The 22164-nt window shown below is 33.4% G+C and overlaps 1 protein-coding gene across 3 annotated transcripts in view; it reads left to right on the plus strand.

Annotated features, from left to right (window-relative positions):
* Positions 1-15982, plus strand: part of ADAM9 (ADAM metallopeptidase domain 9) — a 95971-nt gene extending 79989 nt beyond the window's left edge. For 2 of the 3 annotated variants that reach the window (XR_011235243.1, XM_069485280.1), the window contains 4 exons: positions 1539-1680; positions 3170-3257; positions 12563-12630; positions 14339-15982. Coding sequence is in view for 1 of the 3 variants with exons in the window: in XM_069485280.1 (XP_069341381.1) it covers positions 1539-1680; positions 3170-3257; positions 12563-12630; positions 14339-14432 (392 nt within the window). In the remaining 2 variants the exon portion in view is untranslated. The remainder of the gene's footprint in view (positions 1-1538; positions 1681-3169; positions 3258-12562; positions 12631-14338) is intronic. The other variant, XR_011235242.1, reaches the window with a different exon arrangement.
* The last annotated feature ends 6182 nt before the right edge of the window (positions 15983-22164 follow it).

Consider the following 22164-nt stretch of genomic DNA (forward strand, 5'->3'; position numbering starts at 1 on the left):
CTATACAAATAATAAAGAAAATCATAAAGAAGAGAAAATATATTTACTATTCATTAAGGGAGTCACCGTGAAGGTCTTCATTTTGTCATCTTCACGTTGAGTGGGCTGAGGAGGAAGATGAAGAGGAAGGGTTGGTCTTGCTGTCTCACGGATGGCAGAGGTAGAAGCATAGCTATACATAAGTGGACCTGTGCAGTTCAAACCCATGTTGTTTAAGGGTCAGCTGAATTTTGATTTCCCATTGGGATAAATGTTTCATATAGTTTTATATAACTTTTAACAGAAATTTCTAATACTTTTACAGATTTAGAATTATGAGGAAAATTTCACAGTTTACCACTTATGTTCATGTCTACTATATTGTTTCTCTTAAAATAGCTATGCGCAGCCTTTTTGGCACCAGGGACCATTTTCATAGAAGACATATTTTCCACAGACTGGGGTGGGGGGTTGGTTTTGAGATGATTCAAGTGCATTAAATTTATTGTGTACTTTATTTCTGTCATTATTACATTGTAATATATAGTGAAATAATTATACAACTCACCATAGGTTGGGGACCCATGCTCTAAAGAACACAACAGATAAAATTAACGTTAACTAATGAATTTTTAAAAGTTATAATGAAACTTAAAATCCAGAAGCCATAAAAAAAGAAGATTGATAAATTCAACTATACAAAAATAATAAACTTCTGCATGGAAAAAAGCATACAAAATGGGGAAAATACTTTTAACTCTTATTATAGACAAAGCTAATCTCTTTAATATTTAAAGAACTTTTAGAAACTGAGAAGAAAAAAACTGAAAGTCCAATAGAAAAATAGTCAAAGGACTGAGCAGAAAAAAGAAGTTACAGTGTTTCTGTAAATAAGAAAAGGTGTTAAACTCATAGTGTAAAAAAATAAATATAAGTTAAAATTATATAAGATATGATTTTTCATCTACTAGGATGGCAAAAATCCAAAAGTTTGGCTCTGAAGGTGAGGCTATAGGGAATTCTTATATATTGTAGGTGTGTGAAATTGTTATGGAGAACAATTTAACGATACTTTAAAAAATGATGAATGCATTTGCCTATTGATTCAGCAATGCTGCTTTTGGGTAGTTATTCTGTAGTTAAACGTGCCCATATGGTATGACATATGTATAAGGTAATTCATTATAAATTTTTTTTGTAATAGCAAAAGAGGAGGCCTTTTATATACAGATAGGTAAAAAAAAAAATGATGTGCCAAATAGTGTTTATAGTATGCTACTTTTTGTGTAAGAAAAGGTTGACAATAATACATTTTTTTCTTCGTTATATTTGCATGAAGAAATACTATAAGATGACATAGGAAACTAATAAAAGTTATTTTTGTGAGAGCAAAAATAAGTGACCTGGGATGAAATGTGAGCAAGACTTCCCAGTGTATTCAAATAATATCAGTTTGATTTTCGAATAATGTAAAAGTGAATGTAAAACATTTATACTCACCTAATATGTTCTGGGCAGTATGAGTTTAATGACCATTAATATAAAATTCTTCTCTCTAGAAAAGAATACTGCATTGAGGGACGGACTTCTGGTGTTCTTCTTTGCAATTGTTCCCATTAGTCTGCTTGCGGTTTTTGTCTTCATCAAGAGAGATCAGATACGGAAAAGCTACTTCAGAAAGAAGAGATCACAAACATATGAGTACTTAGATTTTTTTCTTTTAAATCTATATCAAATAATTTAAAGTAATTATTAACGATGATAATCATATCATAGAGGTTGGCAATCCGTTAAAATCAGGGTTCTGAGTTATCTTTCTATTCTTTTGACATGATTAGCATGGGTTAAACATAGTGGTGACTAAGCCACCTCTTCTAATGAATGGAGAAGGGAAAGGATTATGGTGACTAGTCTTTATGCTGCTGAAAGTGGCCCTTAGGGTTCATTTTGCTTAATACTGGTTTTTGATAATGAGATAAGTGGAATTTTGCCTATGACATCTGATTTGAACTTCCTAATTAAAATATGGGATAAAGATAAAAAATGTAAATGCTGAAACATTTTCTTCTATTTCTTTATTTCAATTATCAGTTCTCATAGAGCGAGAATTTTTCAATTCTCAGTTTTGAAAACAGATTTTGTGAATTATAAGCTTTTAAGAAACAAGTTTTTTAAATATACTATTTATTTTTCTCTTTCTTTTAACCAGTAATGGGACCACATAAGAAATGCTTTAATAGAAGAAAGTTAAGGTTGTCCTAATTCAGACACCTGACATTTCTAGTCTATTTGTTGGACTCTTGTACGACTATCTCTGAGCTATCACTTCTAATACAATGGCATTAGAATGTAGCATCTGTTAGCATGGACTTTGTAATCAAATCTGAGTTCAGTTTCCGGGTTTATCATTTGCTAGAATTCTCTGAGCTTTTAATAATAATATTACCTATCTCATAGGGTTAATGTAAAGAGTAAATGAGGAAATATTAATACATAAAGCCCATTGCATATTATGGGCACAGTATAATTACTTAATAACAATGTTATTGTTATGATAATGATTTCCAAATGTACATATCTAGCCTTCATTGCTAACCTTTGCTTTGTTGTCTTGTTTCTCACTTACTATAATATTTTCTCAGAGTGTCCTGATATTAGCTTTAATTTTTAATGTATTCTGAGACAGATTTATTTTCCTGGTCTTTTTTTCTCATCCTTCCTGTCACACTTCCAACTGGCCTGTCTGTACAGATATTTCCCAGTCTGCATCTTTGCAGTTTTAGTTCCATAACCACAGCTATCTCCCATACATCTGTACCTAGCTGACTTGCTGTCACCTCAGCATGTCTAAAACTTAGCTGATATCTTTCCAGCCAATGTGTTTGCTACCCTTGGACTTCCTGATTTTTAGAGTGATTACTTTAAGTTTTTTATATGCAGTCTAGGAATATGTTTTTACTCTTCTCTGATTTTAGGAAGACTTGAGAAGAAAAGTTAATCTTTAATATTGTAAGGATTAAAAATGTGTGAAAGCTGTTAAAAGTACCATAAAAATTTCAGCTATCGTCATGATCATCACTACCACTACTGACATTGTTATTCTGTATTTGGGAAAATGCAAAGTATGTGTAGTATGTCCTGTAGAAATGTTTTGATCTCAGTGTAGCTCAAAAGTAATTGTATCTTTCAGATCAGATGGCAAAAATCAAGCAAATGTTTCCAGACAGCCAGTGAGTGTTCCTCGACATGTTTCTCCAGTGACGACTCCTAGAGAAGTTGTAAGTTTAAAATGAAAAATTCTTTTTCTCCACTATATAAAAGTATTGCATGCTTAAAGATTAAAAAAATAGTTACATAGATATAAATATAGAAACTTTCTTAAAAATTCAGGAGTATTCTAGGTGATCTCTGAGTTAATTAAAGGAAAACTAGCAGAGTCCTTGGCTTGGAGAACATGGAGGAAGACATCTAGAATTAAGAATGCCTTGCTTTGGTTGGGAAATGGCATGGGGCCTATGCTATCACAATTTTTTTCTATGTCTGCAATCTTTCTGTTTTTAATACCTGGCTTCTTTAGGATATGTTACCAGAGATCTGGTGTTGAACTCCTGGATAGGCAGAATTATTTCAGCAATAGGACTGATAATCAGTATCCCTGTAAGTGTATTGGGGAGAATTAGCATAATGTTATACTTTTACTGATATGAATATATCACTAAATAATATATAATGTTAATTTGGATCTGTTTTTAAACTTTTTGGAATGTCTTAGTTGATATTTTACACATACGGCTGCAACCTGCTTTTCCCCTTAACGTTACTTTGTGATTTATCCGTATCGATATGTATAGTAATTCATTGATTTTTACTGTTGATACTGCTATATTTCTTAAATAGCACATAATTTAAAATTAACTTTCCAATTACCAGATTCCAGTTTTTTATTACCTTGAAAAAGGTTGAGGTGAACATTCTGTAAATATCTTCTTGTGCATGTTGTGTGTGTCCTAGGTCTGAACTAATATAGTAGTTACTGTCCACATGTGGCTATTTAAATTTCACTTAAATTACATAAAATTAAGAATCCCAAGCCTCAGTCACACTAACCACACTCAACAGATCACATGTGGCTGCTGGCTTATTGTATTGGACAGGACAGATACAGAACATTTCTATCATTGCAGAAAATTCTGATAGCACTGATCCAGAGCATGTACTAATAAAATTTCTAGGGTGAAAGATAGTGAATCTTTACTGGAAATTACCAAATGTTTTTCAAATCATCCAAATGCTACACCATTGGATGATTGTATCATCAGTGGTATGTGAGCATTCCTGTTGATTTAAATCTTTGCCAACACTTGGTATTATCAGACTTTCAAATTCTTTCCAATTATGTGGAGATGAAATGTTTAGATATCCTTCTTTTGTTTTAATATATATAAGTATATATACAGAAACAGTCTATTCCACCCTCTTTTTTTTCTTATAAAAAGGAAACAAAAATTGTCATGCCCTTTTCCCCCTTAACCATATACCTTAGAGATTTTTCCATATCACCATGTATAGAAGATGGCCACGCACTCCCTATGCATGCTAGTTAAGAATTACCTGTATACTCTTCTTCATCCTTGGTATATTTTTTTCTTATTTTATTGTGGTAAAATATATATAAAATAAAATTTGTCATTTCAAACATTTTTTTAAGATTTTTTATTGTGGTAAAAAACACATTAAATTTACCATCTTAACAATTTTTATATATATAGTAGTGTCAAGTATGATCACATTGTTGCACACATAGCTCTCGAGATCTGCAACACTGAAAAACTCTATTACCACTAATTCTCTCTTCTTCTTGCTGCCAGCCCTTGGTAACCACTTTTCTATTTTCTGTTTCCGTGATTTTGACTATTTTAGATACTTCATATTAGTGGAATCATACAATATTTGTCTTTTTGTGACTGGGTTATTTCACTTAGCATAATATATTTGACATTCAACCATGTTGTAGCATACGACAGGATTCCCGTCTTTATTAAGGCTGCACAATAGTATGTGTATGCCACATATTCTTTATCTATTCATCTGTTGTGAATGTCATTGGTTGATGGACATTCAGGTTCATTCATCTGTTGGCTATTTTGAATATCTTGCAATAAGCATGGATGTGCAAATATGTTCTCAAGATCTTGCTTTCAGTTCTTTTGGATATATACCTAGAAGTGGGATTGCAGGATCATATGTAATTCTATTTTTAATTTTTTAAAGAACTTCCACACTGTTTTCCATAATGACTACACCATTTTACATTCCCATCAATAACGGACACAAGGGTTCTAGTTTCTCCATATCCTCACCAACACCTGTTATTTCTTGTTATTTTGATAGTGGCCATTCTGATGGATGTGAGGTGATAGGTTTTTATAGTTTTGATTTATATTTCCCTAATGATTAGTGATGTTGAGCATTTTTTCATATGCCTGTTTGCCATGTGTGTGTCTTCTTTTGAGACATACTTATGCAGGTCCTTTTCCCATTTTCAAATTGAGTAATTTGTATTTTGCTGAGTTGTTTGCATTCCTTATGTATTTTGGATATTAACTCCTTATTGGATATATGGTTTGCAAATATTTTCTTCCATTGCATAGATTATCTCTTCACTGTGTTGACTGTTTCCTTTGCTATACAGAAGCTTTTAGTTGTTGAAATCCTGTTTGTCTAAATTTTGCTTTTATTGTCTGTGTTTTGGAGGTCATAGCCAAACAATCTTTGCCAAGACCAGTGATAAAAAGCTTTTCCCCCATGTTTTCTTTTAGTAGTTTTACAGTTTCAGGTATTATGTTTAAATCTTTAATCCAGTTTGAATTCATTTTTGTATATGGTATGAGATAACGAGATAATTCATTCTTCTGCATGTAGATATGCAGTTTTAGCCAACACTATTTATTGAAAAGACTGTCCTCTATCCATTTTGTGTTCTTGAAGTGTTTGTAGAGTAGCTGAGCATAAATATGTGGATTTGGGGCTCTCTGTCCTGTTCCATCGGTCTGTATGTCTGCTTTTATGCCAGTACTGTACTGTTTCAATTAGTGTAGCCTTGCAGTATATTTTGAAATCTGGTAGTGTGATGCCTCCAGCTTTGTTATTTTTGCTGAAGATAACTTTTGCTATTCATGGTCTTTTCTTGTTCCATATAAATTGTAGCATTGTTTTTTCTATTTTTATGAAAAATGTCATTAGAGTTTTGATAGGGATTACATTAAATCTGTAGATTGCTTTGGGTAGTATTGTCATTTTAACAATATTAATTCTTCCAATCCATGAGCCTGGGATGTCTTTGTATTTATTTGTGTCTTCAGTTCCTTTCATCAATGTTTTTTTTTTTTTTGTTTTCACTATACCGATATTTCTCCTCCTTGGTTAAACATATTCCTTATTCATTCATTTATTTATGATGTTATTCTAAATAGAATTGTTTTCTTGATTTCCTTTTTAGTTTGTTGTTAGTGTATAGCAATGCTACTGAGTTTTGTATGTTGACTTTGTATCATGCAATTTTACTGAATTTATTTATTCTAATTGTTTTTTGGTGGAGTTTCTAGTATTTTCTATATATAAGACCATATCATCTGCAAACACAGACAGTTTTATCTTTTCCTTTCTAGTTTGAATGCCTTTTATTTCTTTTTCTTACCTAATTGTTCTGGCTAGAATGTCTAGTACTATGTTAAGTAGAAGTGGTGAGAATGGGCATCTTTGTTTTATTCCTGATCTTATAGGAAATTTTCAGTTTTTCATGATTGAATGTGATGTTAGCTGTGGGTTTGTGATATTGTCCATGTTCATTCTTTCTATACCTAATTGTTAAGAATTTTTATCATGAATGGATATTGAAATATATCAATTTTTTTGCATCTATTAAAATGATCATATTTTCCTCCCCTTGTTTTGTTATTGTGGTGTAGCACATTTATTGATTCACATATGTTGAAACATACTTGCATGCAGTCTCAATTTAACCATGGTGAAAAACACCTTTCATGTGTTGTTGAATCCAGTTTGCAAGTATTTTGTTGAGGAATTTTTTCATCTCATCAAGGATGTTGGCCTGTAATTTTCTTTTCTTGTGGTGTACTTATCTGGCTTTGGTTTTAGGATAATGCTGGCCTTATGAAATCAGTTTGGAAATATTCCCTCCTCTTTAGTTTTTAGGAAGAGTTTAAGAAGGATTATATTAGCTCTTTTAATTTAATTTATTTATTTATTTTTAAATTTCAAAATATTAAAAGGCTACAAATGTTTTTGGTTACATGCATTGCTTTTGTAATGCTTGAGTCATGGCTATAAGTGTGCCTGTCACCCAAATAGTGTTCATTTTACCCATTAGGTAGTTTTTTACCCTTCCCCTCCTCCCCATTCCCCCTGCTTGATTTCCGCTGAGTTTTACCTCCCTCTGTGCACATATCTGCTCATTGGTTAGTTCCAATTTAATAGTGAGTACATGTGGTATTTGTTTTTCCATTCTTTAGGTACTTCACATAAGATAATGGTCTCCAATTTCATCCAAATTGTTGGAAAAGGCATTAATTCCTCCATTTTTATGGCCAAGTAGTATTCCATGCTATACATATACCACATTTTATTAATCCACTCATGAATTGATGGACACTTGAGTTGATTTCACATCTTTGCATTTGTGAATTGTGCTGCAATAAACATTTGAGTGAAGGTATCTGTTTTGATAAAAAGACTTCTTTTCCTTTGGGTAGATACCCAGTAGTGGGATTGCTGGATCGAATGATAGGTCTCCTTTCTGTTCTTTGAGGAATCTCCATACTGTTTTCCATAGAGGCTGTACTGATTTGCAGTCCCACCAGTAGTATATAAGCATTCCTTTCTCCCTGCATCCACGCCAGCATCTATTTTTTGACTTTTTAAAAAAAGCCATTCTAACTGGGGTAAGGTGATGTATCTTGTTGTCATTTTAATGTTCATTTCCCTGATGATTAGTGATGTTAAGCATTTTTTCATATGTTTCTTGGCCATTTGTCTATCTTCTTTTGAAAGCTTTCTTTTCATGTCTTTTGCCCACTTTTTAATGTGGTTGGTTCTTTGCTTGCTGATTTGAGTTCTTTGTATTAATAGATTCTAGTTGTTACCCTTTATTAGATGTATAGTTTGTGAATATTTTCTCCCATTTTGTAGGTTGTCTGTTTGCTCTGTTGATTATTTCCTTAGCTGTGCAGAGGCTTTTTAGTTTAATCGAATCCCATTTATTTATTTTTTGTTGCTGTAATTGCCATCGGGGGTCTTAGTCATAAATTATTTGGCTAGACTGATACCTAGAAGAATTTCTCCTACATTTTCTTCTAGAATTCTTATGGTTTCATGCCTTACATTTAAGTCTTTTACCCATCTTGAATTAATTTTTGTGAGTGGTGAGAGATAGGGTCCCGTTTCATTCTTCTGCATATGGCTATCCAAATGCCATGATGTTAAGCATCTTTTTGTGTGCTTATTGGCTATTTGTTCACCTTTTCTGGAGAAATGTCTACTTAAGTCTTTTGCCCATTTTTTAAATTGGGTATTTGTCTTTTTAATGTTGAGGTGTAGGATTTCTATATATATTCTGGATATTAATCCCTTATCAGATATAAGATTTGCACATATTTTTCTTCATTCTGTAGGTTGCCCTTTCATTTTCTCAATAATGTTTTCTGATAGACAAAAGTTTTTAATTTTGATGAAGTCTAGTTTACCATTTTTTCTTTTGTTATTTGTGCTTTTGGTGTCATATCTAAGAATCCATGGACAAATACAAGTCATGAAGAATTAATCCCATGTTTCCTTGTAAGGTTATATTTTTAGTTCTTATATTTAGTTCTTTGATCCATTTTGACTTAATTTTTGTATATGCTATGAGATAGCGGCCCAACTTTGTTCTTTTCTATGTGGAAATACATTTGTCCTAATATAATTTATTGAAGAGACTGTTCTGTCTACATTGAATGGACTTGACAACGTTGTGGAAAATCAGTAGCCTTGGATGTACAGGTTTATTTTCAGACTCTCAGTTCTATCCTATTGATCTTTATGTCAGTATTACACATTTTGATTACTGCAGCATTTTAGTAATTTTTGAAATTGCAGAGTGGGAGTTGTCCAACTTTGTTCTTCTTTTTCAAGATTGTTTTGATTATTTCAGACCTCTTACAATACAATATGAATTTGAGGCTCTACTTTGGAGTTTTTGCAAAAAGAAAAGGCCGTTGGAATTTTAATAAAGATTCTGTTTAATCTGCTGTATTGACATCTGGACAATATTAAATCTTTGAATTCATGAATGCTAGCTATCTTTACATTTATTTAGGTCTACTTTAATTTATTTTGGCAATGTGTTATAATTTTCAGTGTACTAAGTCTTTCCTCATTGGTTAAATTTATTTCTAGATGTTTTATTCATTTGGATGTTACTGTAAATGGAATTGCTTTCTTAATTTTCCTTTTGGATTGTTCATTGCTGGCGTATAGAAACACAACTGTTTTTCACCTGTTCATCTTATACCATGCAACTCTGCTGAATTCATTTATTAGCTCTAGTAATTTACTTGTATATTCTTTGGAATTCTCTCTTTGTATCTCTCTCTTCCCCGCCATATACACACATAGACCATCATCTATATCATCATCTGTAATTAGAGACGTTTACTTCTTCCTTTCCAGTTTGGGTACCTTCTATTTCTTTTTCTTGTTTAATTACTCTGACTAGATCTTCCAGTAGTATGTTGCATAGCATTGGGAAAAGCAGGCATTCTTGCCTTATTCCTAATCTTAGGGGAAAAGCTTTTAGTTTCAGTTAAAACATATTTAAAAATTTCCCCATAATCTTTCAGTTCTCATCTTTCATGTTGATGATTAGAAGTCCTTAAAGTAGTCCCTGATACCTGTTTTTAGATGTTGGCCTTTATAAATAGAAAATCCTGAATTTTTAATTTTTAAAAAACATTTGTTTTTTAATTGGAGACTTTAATTCATTTACACTAATTATAATTATTAATATAGTTTTTCTACCGTATTATGTTGTGATTTCATTATTTTCCTGCTTTTTCTATTCCTTCTCCACACCAAATTCCTCTTGTATTCTTTTGGGTTGATTTAGTTCCTCTCTTACCGCATTTCATTTTTCTCCTATGCTAGTGTTTAGATGCATTGTTAGATAAATTAGATACATAGATAAAATTTTTTTAGAGATTATTCCAAAATTTTTAACATGCGTATTTAATGTAATGGCTAAAATTAATACATTTACTCTTTTTCTAAACAACATAAGGACCTTTATGCTTTAATTCTGATCACTTTCTACTGATTATTTGCTGTTACTGTCCACTATTAATTTTCTTTAAAATTCTATAATATAGATATTTTCATTGAATCATGAAATGTTTGTTTATATTTATAAGGCCATGCACCTTAATTGTGAAGAGCATGAACTGTGAGCCAAAGTACCTGGTTTGAATCCTTTGTTACTTTATTAGCTGTAATTTTAGGCAAGTTTCGTAAGCTGTCTGTACTTATTTCCTTATTTATAGAATGAAGATAACAACAGTACTAATCCCAAATGATTTTTGTGAAAATTAGAGGGATTAGTACATGTAGAGCACTTAGAAGTGTGTCTGGCAGATATGAAATGCTCTATGAGCTGTAGCTATGCCTCGTTTTCTTTGCTTTCCATTCCTTATAGAATCTCAGCTTATCCTTCTGGCATATCTACTTCAAAAGGACATCTTTTATCCACTATTACCATTTCTGAGAATAGCAAAAAACAAAAGGACATCTTTAAAAGTTCCTTCAGTGAAGACATTTGACAGTAAATTCTCTCGGTTTTTGTCTGCTTGAAATATTTTTCGCTGACAGTTTTTTTTTTTTTTTCCTAAGGACTTTAAAGAAACTGCATTTTAGCATCCTCTGTTGGAATTTACAAGTTATCTGTTATCCTGATTGCTGCTCTAGTAATGTCTTTTTCATTTGGGTTTTTCTACTGTATCTTTACACTAATTGGTCTACATATAGACTTAAAAAACTCCATTGCAGATAAGTAGACTTCCCAAATCTGAGAATTTGTTTTTCAACAATTTGGGAAAATTCTTAGCAATTATTTCTTTAAATATTGCTTCTGTTGTATTATCTTATTAACTCCTTCGTGAAGTCCCTACATGTTAGATTTTTCACTATTCTCCATGTTTCTTAATCTCTCTTTGATATTTCCAATCTTTTTGTTCGTGTGTTCCATTCTGATTATATTGGATCTATCTTCCATTCACTAAGTCTTTCCTAAACTGTGCTCAATCTGGTATTTAGCTGATTTGTTGAATATCTTATTTTACTAGTTTTATAGTATATTTTATTTTTGTAGTTCTACTTGGTTCAATTTCAAATCTGCCTGGTTATTTGTGATTGTTTCTTATAGTTTTATTATATATCTTAATGCTTTTATTTCTTTGCACACATAAAAACACCTACTTTATTTGCTTTATCTGATAATTTTATATGTATGGTCTTGGCAGGTTCTCAGGTTTGTTATTTCTGCTGATTCTGTTATGGTCACTTGTCTTTTAGTGTGCTTTGTTTTATTGACTGTAAACTCACATTCTTTGGAATTTTATATGTCGAAATTATCTGAGCCCAGGAGTTTGAGGCTGCAGTGCACTCTAGCCTGGGCGACAAAGCAAGACTCTGGCTCTAAAAATAAATAAATAAATAAATAAATAAATAAATAAATAAATGTATGTGTACACACACACACACACACACAGAGGAAATGTGTTACTTTTTAACTAATGCAAATTGATTTGAACCAAATTTTAAAAATATAACCTTAAAAGAATTAAGTATTCTATATTCTGTGGTAAGGATATGTTGAATAAGCAAAATATTTAAGTGTCAGCATTATAAGTAAACACAGGTTGAGCATCCCTAATCTGAAAATCCAAAATGCTCCAAATTCAAAACTTTCTGTGTACTGACATGGTGCCACAAATGGAAACTTCCACACCTGACCTCATGTGATGGATCGCAGTCTAAGTGCACTATGAAGTACTTTTGTGTGAGTCAGTGTAAGAAAATGATTGCTTAGTGGTAGCATATAAATTCAGAGTCAGGAATGATGGCGATGCCGAACAATCTCCGATCATCCACACGGGCGGCTGAGATCATGACACCTTTGCTTTCTGATGGTTCAATCTACACAAATTTTGTTTCATGCACAAAATTATTAGGAATATTATACAATGTATGTAAGGTATATATGAAACAGAAATGAATTTTGTACTTGGACTAAGGTCCAATTCCCAAGATATCTCATTGTGTATACGCAAATATTCAAAATAAAAAAAAATCTGAAATCTGAAATGCTCCTAGTCCCAAGCATTTCTGATAAGGGATACTCACTTGTAGTCTGTTCTTTGATTTTATGTATATTAATATAATATAATAACACTTTTATATAGAAAACAAACTATATAGAAAATATATTTATGACTATATTGTGGTAATGACCTTTTTATTATTTCTTTCTTTTTAGCCTATATATGCAAATAGATTTCCAGTACCAACCTATGCAGCCAAGCAGCCTCAGCACTTCCCATCAAGGTCTGAAGTGAATTCGTTTAGATTACTTGACCAGAATAAAACCCAAGAGTTAATGTCTAATAATTTCCCTTATATTTTAATTTAATTAAGGGTGAAGTATTTATTGCCAACAGTTTAGATAGAATATGATTTGCAGAAAGGCTTTTTAAGAACTTTTATATAAATTTTGCCATATTAGTGCAGTGTCAACATGAAATTTTAAAGAAGCCTGAGCAAGACATATGTAATCAGCTGTTGCTGCAGCCTTTGGTAAATATAAGATTCAGAAGCAAGGGCTTTTAAGATAACCAGTATTAGGAAACCAGGTAGATTGGACCAGCCTTCCCATTGAGAACAGCTAGAGAAGCTAGACCATATAAGAAAATATGTGTTTGAAGGCACAGGAGACCAAGGAAGTTAGGAATTGTTAGGATAAGGTTCAGGAGAAGAAGGACATGTAGAAATATTCCCAGCTTTGGGGGCCACTTTAATGTTCTAGATATGTTTACCTATTCTGACAACTGAGAGGCTGGGAAGCCACGGAGAACTTTCAATGAACTTATGGGGGACAAAAATTGGAGTCCTTCCAAGAAGGAAGTACCCTGCAAATATCCCAGGCTTTGTGTTGGGACCCAGGAGGACGGGAGAACTAGATCCTCAGCTGACTTCTACAGTTTTTTATGTTTGGCTCACAGTCAAATAAAGCCAAGTGTACAAGAAAAGAAAATGTGACTAAAACCAAGAAGCAAAGGAACGTAGAAACAGACTCAGAGAGTATCCAGTTAATAGTTATTAGATATGGACTTTAAAATAACTGATGATTAGGTCATGGAATTAATAGTCAAGATTGAGAATTTCAGCACAGAACTAGAAACTTTAAAAAAAGAATCGCTGCAAAGTTTAGGACTGAAAAACACAAGAACTGAAATTAAAGACTCAGTGGATGGGCTTAAAATCAGCAGGAAAGGAGAAAATTTATTACTACATTTCTCATCACATAAAATGCATGTGACCCCTCCCACCCCCAAGAAGTCCTTCAAATTACAGTTGCATTGCAACACTGAGGAGTGTCTTCATACAAAATCTTAATTAAGCAATAAGAGCACATTGAAATCTGAGGATCAAGAGAAAAATATATAAATTCTGAGAGAGATTCATCAGGTAGTGTTCCAATGTGTTACTGGAATAGAGGTACACTAGGATTGCATGAAGAAGTTAAGGAAGGGTGCCCACAGGTTAAAGTTTGAGGATTGAGATGGACAGATATAGAAGTAATAGCAGGGTTAATTCTCAGAGTGGACATCACATTGAGGGAGCTGGAATTTCAGCTCTATGTATGTAAAACAGAACTAGGTTTACACTTAGTAACTTGCTGCCCTTAGATTCTTACAGCACAAGAAAGTGCTTAATTTACTTAGTGTCCTTGTTTGTCTTTTTACAATTTGGCTTTATAATTTCATGTGTTATTCTTTTTAAAAACATGTAAACTAGAAACTTCATATAACATTGTTGATTATGGAGTAGTATTAATTTAAACTATTTCTTTTTACACTCTAATTGGAACCCTTTAACCATTGAATAGTGTATTAGTGATAATCTCAGGATACAAGGTACCCTTACCTATTGTCAGGGATGTTGAGGGATGGTGTTATGTTGAGCTTGTAATGAATACAGCACTATTTCATTCAGTCCAAACACACTATTAACTATCTCTTTTCCCCTCTCACAGGCCACCTCCACCACAGCCGAAAATATCATCTCAGGGAAATTTGATGCCTGCTCGTCCTGCTCCTGCACCTCCTTTATATAGTTCCCTCACTTGATTTTTTAACCTTATTTTTGCAAATGTCTTCAGGGAACTGAGCTAATACTTTTTTTTCTGATATTTTCTTGAAAAGCCTTTCTTCCTGTTGCAACTATGAATGAAAACAAAATACCACAAAACAAACTTTACTAACACAGAAAAACAGAAACTGAGTGTGGGTGTTGAGAAATACAAGGCAATGCAGTCAAGCCAGGGAATTTAGAGTAACATTTCCATTTCCATCATTGAATAAGTCTTATTTGATCATATGTGAGGTTAATGCACTTAACATGGATTATGTTATTTTGAATATGTTATTGCAATGATTCTCAAATTAACTGTAATGGTGTTAAGATTTGCCATTATGTGGTTAAATGTTATTCTGAATTTTTGACCTTAGTTATCATTAATGTAGTTTCTGGTTGAACATGTGATAATCTAATACCTATGAAAATCGACTAATTAGCTGCCAATAATATCTAATATTTTTCATCTTGCACGGATTAATAATCGTTATACCCTAGAATCTTGTCTGTCATTCACTACATGCATAAGCAAATATTCTGTCTTCAGAAGAATGCACAAGAACCACAATTAAGATGTCATATTATTTTGAAAGTACAAAATATATTAAAAGAGTGTGTGTATTCATGTACAGTTATTAGCTTCCATTTTTATGATCTTTCAATTATAGATATTAACTATTAGGGAAATTAATTTAATATTAGAATTTCTATTATGAATCATGTTAAAGCATGACATCCTTTTACAATAGCATTATTTTAAATAAATTATAAGCTTTAAGGTACGAGGTATTTAATAGATCTAATCAGATACGTTGTTGATTCATGGCTATAAAACAGCAACAATTATAATATCCTCAATCAATTGAGCTGTTATAAAACCACTTGAGAATTTCATGAGCACTTTAAGTCTAAAATCTGAATTTTCAAAGCTTGCTATTAAATCATTTAGAATGTTTACATTTACTAAGGTTTGCTAGATCATGTCTCTGTTGAAACTAATATTTTCATAGAAATTAGGCTGGAGAAAAAGAAGAAAAAGGTTTTTTTAGATAAGTACAAAAAAGTTACTGTGGTATCTGAGTTATCTCAGCTGTGTTAAATAATGAATTTTTACTGTGGAAGAAATGGTATGGACAGTAAAATTTTAAGCACTTAAAAATTTTTCATAACCTTTCATAATGAAGTTTAATAGGTTTATTAACTGAATTTCATTAGTTTAAAAACATTTTTTTGGTTTGTGTATATACAGATACAACATTTACAATAAATAAAATACTTGAAATTCTCTTTTGTGTCTCCTAGTAACTTCCTACTCAACTGTTTACAATCTTATTAATTAAAAAGTCATAATCTGAGATAAAATCATGTCAAATTTTTACAGATATTATCTCATTAGTTTTTCAGACTTTTGCCAAATTGTGCATGATGGCTTTTGCTAAAGGAAAACAGATTAGTTTTGAAGAAAGCAGAAATTTCAATTCTTTGAATATAGCACATTATTTTAACAATCGGGTACAGGTTAAAAGTTGTGAGCCATTCCAAATGAAAGTGTTCTTCATTTCAATTTAAATCTCTGAATGAGTCCATATAACAATAAAATCTTTGTGCCTTTTGCTCATGTAGTCTCAAGTTTTGAAATTGCAGGGCATATCACTGAAATTTTATGATTGGTAATATATTAATATGTCACTTAACACTTAGAATTAGATAATTCCTTGGATCTTTAACTGGTTAGAAGTTTTTCTAAAAGACTATTTAATCTGAACCTCTTTTATTTATGTATATATATTTACATATTTTATGTGCTTTTTACATAGATTGGTCCTTGATTTATTCTAAATTGCTATTAAAAATTGTAAAATTTCCTGGTCGTGTATGCCACTTCAAAATTTGAAACTTTTAAAGGACTTCCTTTCTACTTACTAAAGGAATGATAATCAAGGATAAATTATATGTAAGTTTGATATCCCTATTTGACTGTATGTCCACAAACTGACCTTCTTCAGGTTATTGCATTTCCCTTTATCAAGCCTGGGTCTCTAACCATAGAGTTAAGCACAATGCAGGCTTTCTAAGCACAAATTAGATTTTTAAAAATATCGTAAGTATTTACCGAAACCCTACTGTTTTGCAGATACTGTATTAGGTACTGTGATATATAAGTTCTGAATGGGATTTGTTTTCCGCCTTTTAGAAGTACATCATCTGTTGTGGAGAGAACCATACACACATGTAAGAATAATATGAAGTCTGCCCTATTAAAGGTATAAATAGGAAAGGCAGAGGAGAGAGAAAGAACAAAGAAAGGTGAGAACTAGAAATTGATTCAGAATATTAATTGACAAGTATAAGCATTTACTGTAATTGTTCTAATTGCCATTAGGCAAGGTGAAACCAGCATTGGCTTAACTGCTGCCTAGAAAGTGTTAGCCTAACCTTGGCTGTACCCATTGAGATAACAAGCTAAATGTATTTTTTTTGTTGCTTTGTTTTGGCTTGTGCTATTCTCTTTTAGGGTTAGACTGCTTTGTTGAAATTGCATGCGTCTGTAAAATCATATCTCAACTATCACTTCAAATGTGTTGATTCCCCAAGTGAACTTTTCTGTTTTCCCACAGGGCCTTTTAATAGTTTATGTGTCTGACTTTCTATTAATTAATATGAAAGATTAATTCATTCTTTGGGATTTGAAAGGAATTAAAATATAATGCATCTAGATGGGGCCGGGGGCTGAGGCTTGGAGGGAGGAAGCATTGTAGTACAAAGGAATTAAGCAATGTTTGGGAAAGACTAGAGTTGGGCATAGGAGAAACGAGGTGTCAGGCCACGGTCCAAATTTAGAAAAATTTAAAAACCGTTCTGCGGCATTGGCTAGAACTTTCTACTGGAACATAGGTACTGCAGTTGTGGACAAGGGTCTTCTCTCTTTCACTGCAAAGTATTCGTTGTACTGAGAAGTTTCTGAGTAAGAGAATGACATCATGTGAATTTTAGCCAAGGGTCTATGGAGAACCAGATTGGAGGAAAAAGACACAACCTGATTACTAAGTCCATTGGGCAGTGAAGGTGGAAAAAAAATTGTAGCAGGCCCCCTCCCCAAATACGAAAATCGACTCACTTTTCCTTTTCTTGGAATCTTTTCACACGTCTGGCTAGCTCACTTTTTTCTTTTTTAAATTTTAGAAACAGCCTTAGTAAATATGAATATATATGTGTATATTTGTGTGTGTGTGTGTGTGTGTGTGTGTAGTTTTTAATTCAGAAACTATCACAAATTCGCTTTTAAAAGCACCCAGGAAGTGTGAGATACAGAGGAGCGCGCGGAAGCGTTACAATTTTGGCAGTTTGTGGGGGACGAGACCAGGGCACAGGCCGGCAGTTGGACCAACAGCCTCGCCGCAGCCTGGTCCCCACCCCGCCACTGCCAACCTCGCGGCTGCGCGTCCCGCCTCTCGCCCGCCCAATGGCCGCCCGCTCGGTCGTTCGGTCGTTCAGTCGCCGCTTGGAACCGAGGAGCCACATCATGTTCGGCCTAATGATGCTGCTTGCCGGGCTCTGTGGCCTGCCAGCCGCCAGACCCGGTAAGACGACCGAGAGCCTGTTACTCTTGCACTCACATAAGCATCTCAGAAACTTCCTGAACTCCATTAAAACTCAAAATAACCTGACTTTCCCCAGATATTATTTTTTCCTTCCTAACTTAGCCTGCATATGATAATAATTTGTGTTGCAATACAGAAAAATGAAGTGTCTGCTATGCCACAGAGGTACGTTGTGGCAGGAAAGGAAGAACAGTAGGAAGAGTTCCAAAAAATGTTAAAATATAGTATATGGTAGGGGAGATTTACATGCAAGTAAAATATTTCAATATGTTCTTATTTTCCTATTTTGTTTACACGCTATTCTGAATCTTGCCATCCTGAGTCAGTACAGGGAGTGTCTTTTTCCTCCGTTTCCATAGTGTTCCATTGTTTGGCGGTAACCACAATTTATTTAGCTGTTCTCTTATTAATGAGCTTTTGGATTGTTTCCAGACGTTTTGCTATTGCGTACTATATTAGTCAGCTCCCATTGCAATAAAAAAAATACCAGAGACTGCATTGCTTAAACAACAGAAATTTATTTTTCACAGTTCTGGAGGCTGGAAGGTGGAGATCAGGGTATTGTCATGGTTGGATTACATGAGGGTTCTCTTCTGGTTTATAAACTGCTGCCTTCTCCCTGTGTACTCACAGGATCTTATCTTTGTGTGCAGGGACAGAGCAGGAGCAAATTCTCCGAGGTCTTTTCTAGTAAGGGCTTTAATCCCATCATGAGGGCCCCACCCCATGACCTCTTCTAACCCCAATTACCTCCCAAGGGCCATCACAAATACTATCACATTGAGGGTAAGGGATTCAACATGTGAATTTTGTGGGGACACGTTCAGTACATAACACGTATCATATTTTAATGCAGTGGTTGTCAAACTTTTTGAATTTAGAACTCCTTTACACATTAACAATTAAATTCTCAGAGTTTTATGTGTATTTATGTCTGTCAGTGTTTATCATATTAGATATTAATGTAGAAATTGAAGAATGTGTATTAATTCATTTAAAAATAACAGTAAAATAGACCTGTTACATGTTTTTTTTTTTTTTTTTTTTTCTTTGAGACAGAGTCTAGATGCCACATCTAGAGTGTGGTGGTATCAGCTTAGCAAAGAGCAACTTCAAACTCCAGGGCTCCAGGGATCTTCCTGCCTCAGTCTCGCAAGTGGCTGGGTCTACAGGCGCATACCACCATGCCTAGCTAATTTTTCTATTTTTAGTAGAGACGGGGTCTGGCTCTTGCTCAGGCTGGTCTCAAACTCCTGACCTCAAGTGATCCTCCTGCCTCAGCCTCTCAGAGTTCTAGGATTACAGGTGTGAGCCACTGTGCCTGGCTCCTGTTATAAGTTAACGTTAAGTAACATTTTTTAAAAATAAAAATAACTATTTTCCAAAACACAAAAATTAGAAGAGTGGCATTGTTTTACATTTTTGTAAATCTATTATCTGCTTTAATAGAAGACAGATTCTCATATCTGCTTGTGCATTTAATCTGTTGCTGTATGTTTCCTTTGAATTATATGAAGAAAATCTAGCCTATGTAGTTGGAAAAGGGAGGAATACTCTTTTTAGATGATTGAGGGTATTATTTGGATACTACACCAAAACTTGACAAACAGTAAAGGTTAGTTACAATGTAGAATCTAAAACATGTTAATGAACTTTATTTTTAAAAATAATTTTGTTAATTTATTTTTTCTTTTAATAACATTGGTACCAAACTGAACTTTTCTTAATATGCCATATTAAAATCCATTGGTCTATCTTGAACTTTGATATTTTACCCATGTATTTTTAATGGATAATAATCCTTGTTTTTTAATTTTAGTTTTAAATTGTGGTAAAATATACATAAAATAAAATTTACCAACTAACCATTTTTTTTTTAATTAATAAAGTTTATTTTTTGGAGCAGCTTTAGGTTCACAGCACAATTGAGCTGAAAATACAGAATTCCCATGAAATCCCTGTCCCCACATATGCAGACCCTCCCCCACTATCAACATCTGGCACCACAGTGGTACAGTTGTTACAATTGATGAGCCTGCACTGGCACATCATTACCACTCAGTGCCCATAGTTTACATTAGGGTGCACTCTTGGTGTTGTACATTCTATATGGTTTTGACAGATGTGTAGTGACATGTATCTGCCATTGTGGTAGTGTACAGAATATTTTCCTTGCGCTAAATATCCTCTGTGCTCTGCCTATTCATACCTCCTTTTTCACTAACCCCTGGAAACCACTAATCTTTTTACTGTCTTCATAGTTTTGCTTTTTCCAGAATGTTATATAGTTGCAACCGTATAGTATATAGCCTTTTCAGATTGGCTTCTTCCACTTAGTAATATGTATTTTAGGTTCCCGTATGTCTTTTCATTGCATGATAGCTCCTTTATCTTTAGTGCTGAATATTACAATCTCTAGATCTACCACAGTTTTTTTCCCCTATTAATCTGCATTTTTATTTTTATTATTTAATTTTTTATTTCATAGTATTACGGGGTTACAAACACTTTGGTTATGTAAATTGCCTTTGTACCGCCCAACAGGCATGCTCCTCCCCCAGACAGCGCGCACCATATCTGTTAGGTATGGATTTACGCATCCCCTGCTCCCCCCTCCCACATGCCAGACACCATATGAATGTTACTTGCCATATGTGCATATTAGTGTTGATCAATTAGTACCAATTTAATGGTGAGTATATGTAGTGTTTGTTTATTTTTCTGTTATTGTGATACTTCGAGAAATGGGCTCCAGCTGTATCCAGGATAATACAATAGTTAGTTCATCTTTTTTTTTTTTTATGGCTGAGTATTACTCCATTGTATACATATACCACATTTTGTTAATCCACTCATGTATTGATGGGCACTCAGGTCGTTTCCACATCTTTGCAATTGTGAATGGTGCTGCTATAAATATTCCAGTGCAGATGTCTTTTTTATAGAATGTCTTGTTTTCCTCTGGGTAGATACGCAGAAGTGAGATTGCTGGATCAAATGCTAGTTCTACTTTTAATTCTTTGAGGTATCTCCATACTACTTTCCATAGTGGTTGAAGAAGACCCCCAAAGCAATCACAACATCAATAAAAATAAATAAATGGGACCTGATCAAATTGAAATGCTTCTGTACAGCCAAAGATACTATCACTAGAGCGAATAGACAGCCTACAGAATGGGAGAAAATATTTGCATGTACACATCTGATGAAGGGCTAATAACTAGAATCTGTATAGAACTGAGGAAAATCAGCAAGAAAAAATCAAACAACCCCATTAAAAAGTGGGTAAAGGACATAAACAGAAACTTTTCAAAATAATATAGACCAATGGCCAAAAAACATAAAAAAATGCTCAACATCACTAATCATCAGGAAAATGCAAATCAAAACCACAATGAGGTATCACTTAACTCCTGTGAGAATGGCTTTTATCAAAAAATCTCACAACAGCAAATGTTGGCGGGGATGCGGAGAGATAGGACACTGCTGGTGGACTGCAGACTACCACAGTTTATCAGTTTATCTGCTGATGAACATCTTGGTGGCTTCTAAGTTTTGGCAATTATGAGTAAAGCTGCTATAAACATCCATGTGCTGGATTTTGTGTTGACAGGAGTTTTCAACTGTTTTGTGTAAATTGTAAGGAGTGTCATTGCTAGATAACATGGTTAAGAGTATGTTTAGTTTTGTGAGTAAAACCAAACTGTCTTCAAAACTGGCTGTACCTTGTTGCATTTCCACCAGCATTGAATAAGAGTCCCTGTTGTTTCACATCCTCACTAGCATTTGATACGTCAGTATTTTGGATTTTGTCCATTGTGTTAAGTGTGTAGTGGTATCTCATTTTAATTTGTATTGCCTAAAATGACATAGGATGTTGAACATCTTTTCACATGCTTACTTGTCCTCTGTATGTCTTCTTTGGTGTGATGTCAGTTCAAGTCTTTTGCCCATTTCAGAATTGATTTGTTCACTATTGTTGACTTTTAAGAGTTCTTTGTATGTTTTGGATAACATTCCTTTATCTGATATGCCTTTTTCAAATATTTTCTCTCAGTTTGTGGCTTGTTTTCTCATTCTCTTGACATTGTTTTTAATTTTACTAAAGTTTAGCTTCTCCTTT

This window comes from Eulemur rufifrons, chromosome 12 (assembly GCF_041146395.1).
Source record: "Eulemur rufifrons isolate Redbay chromosome 12, OSU_ERuf_1, whole genome shotgun sequence".
Lineage (NCBI taxonomy): Eukaryota > Metazoa > Chordata > Mammalia > Primates > Lemuridae > Eulemur > Eulemur rufifrons.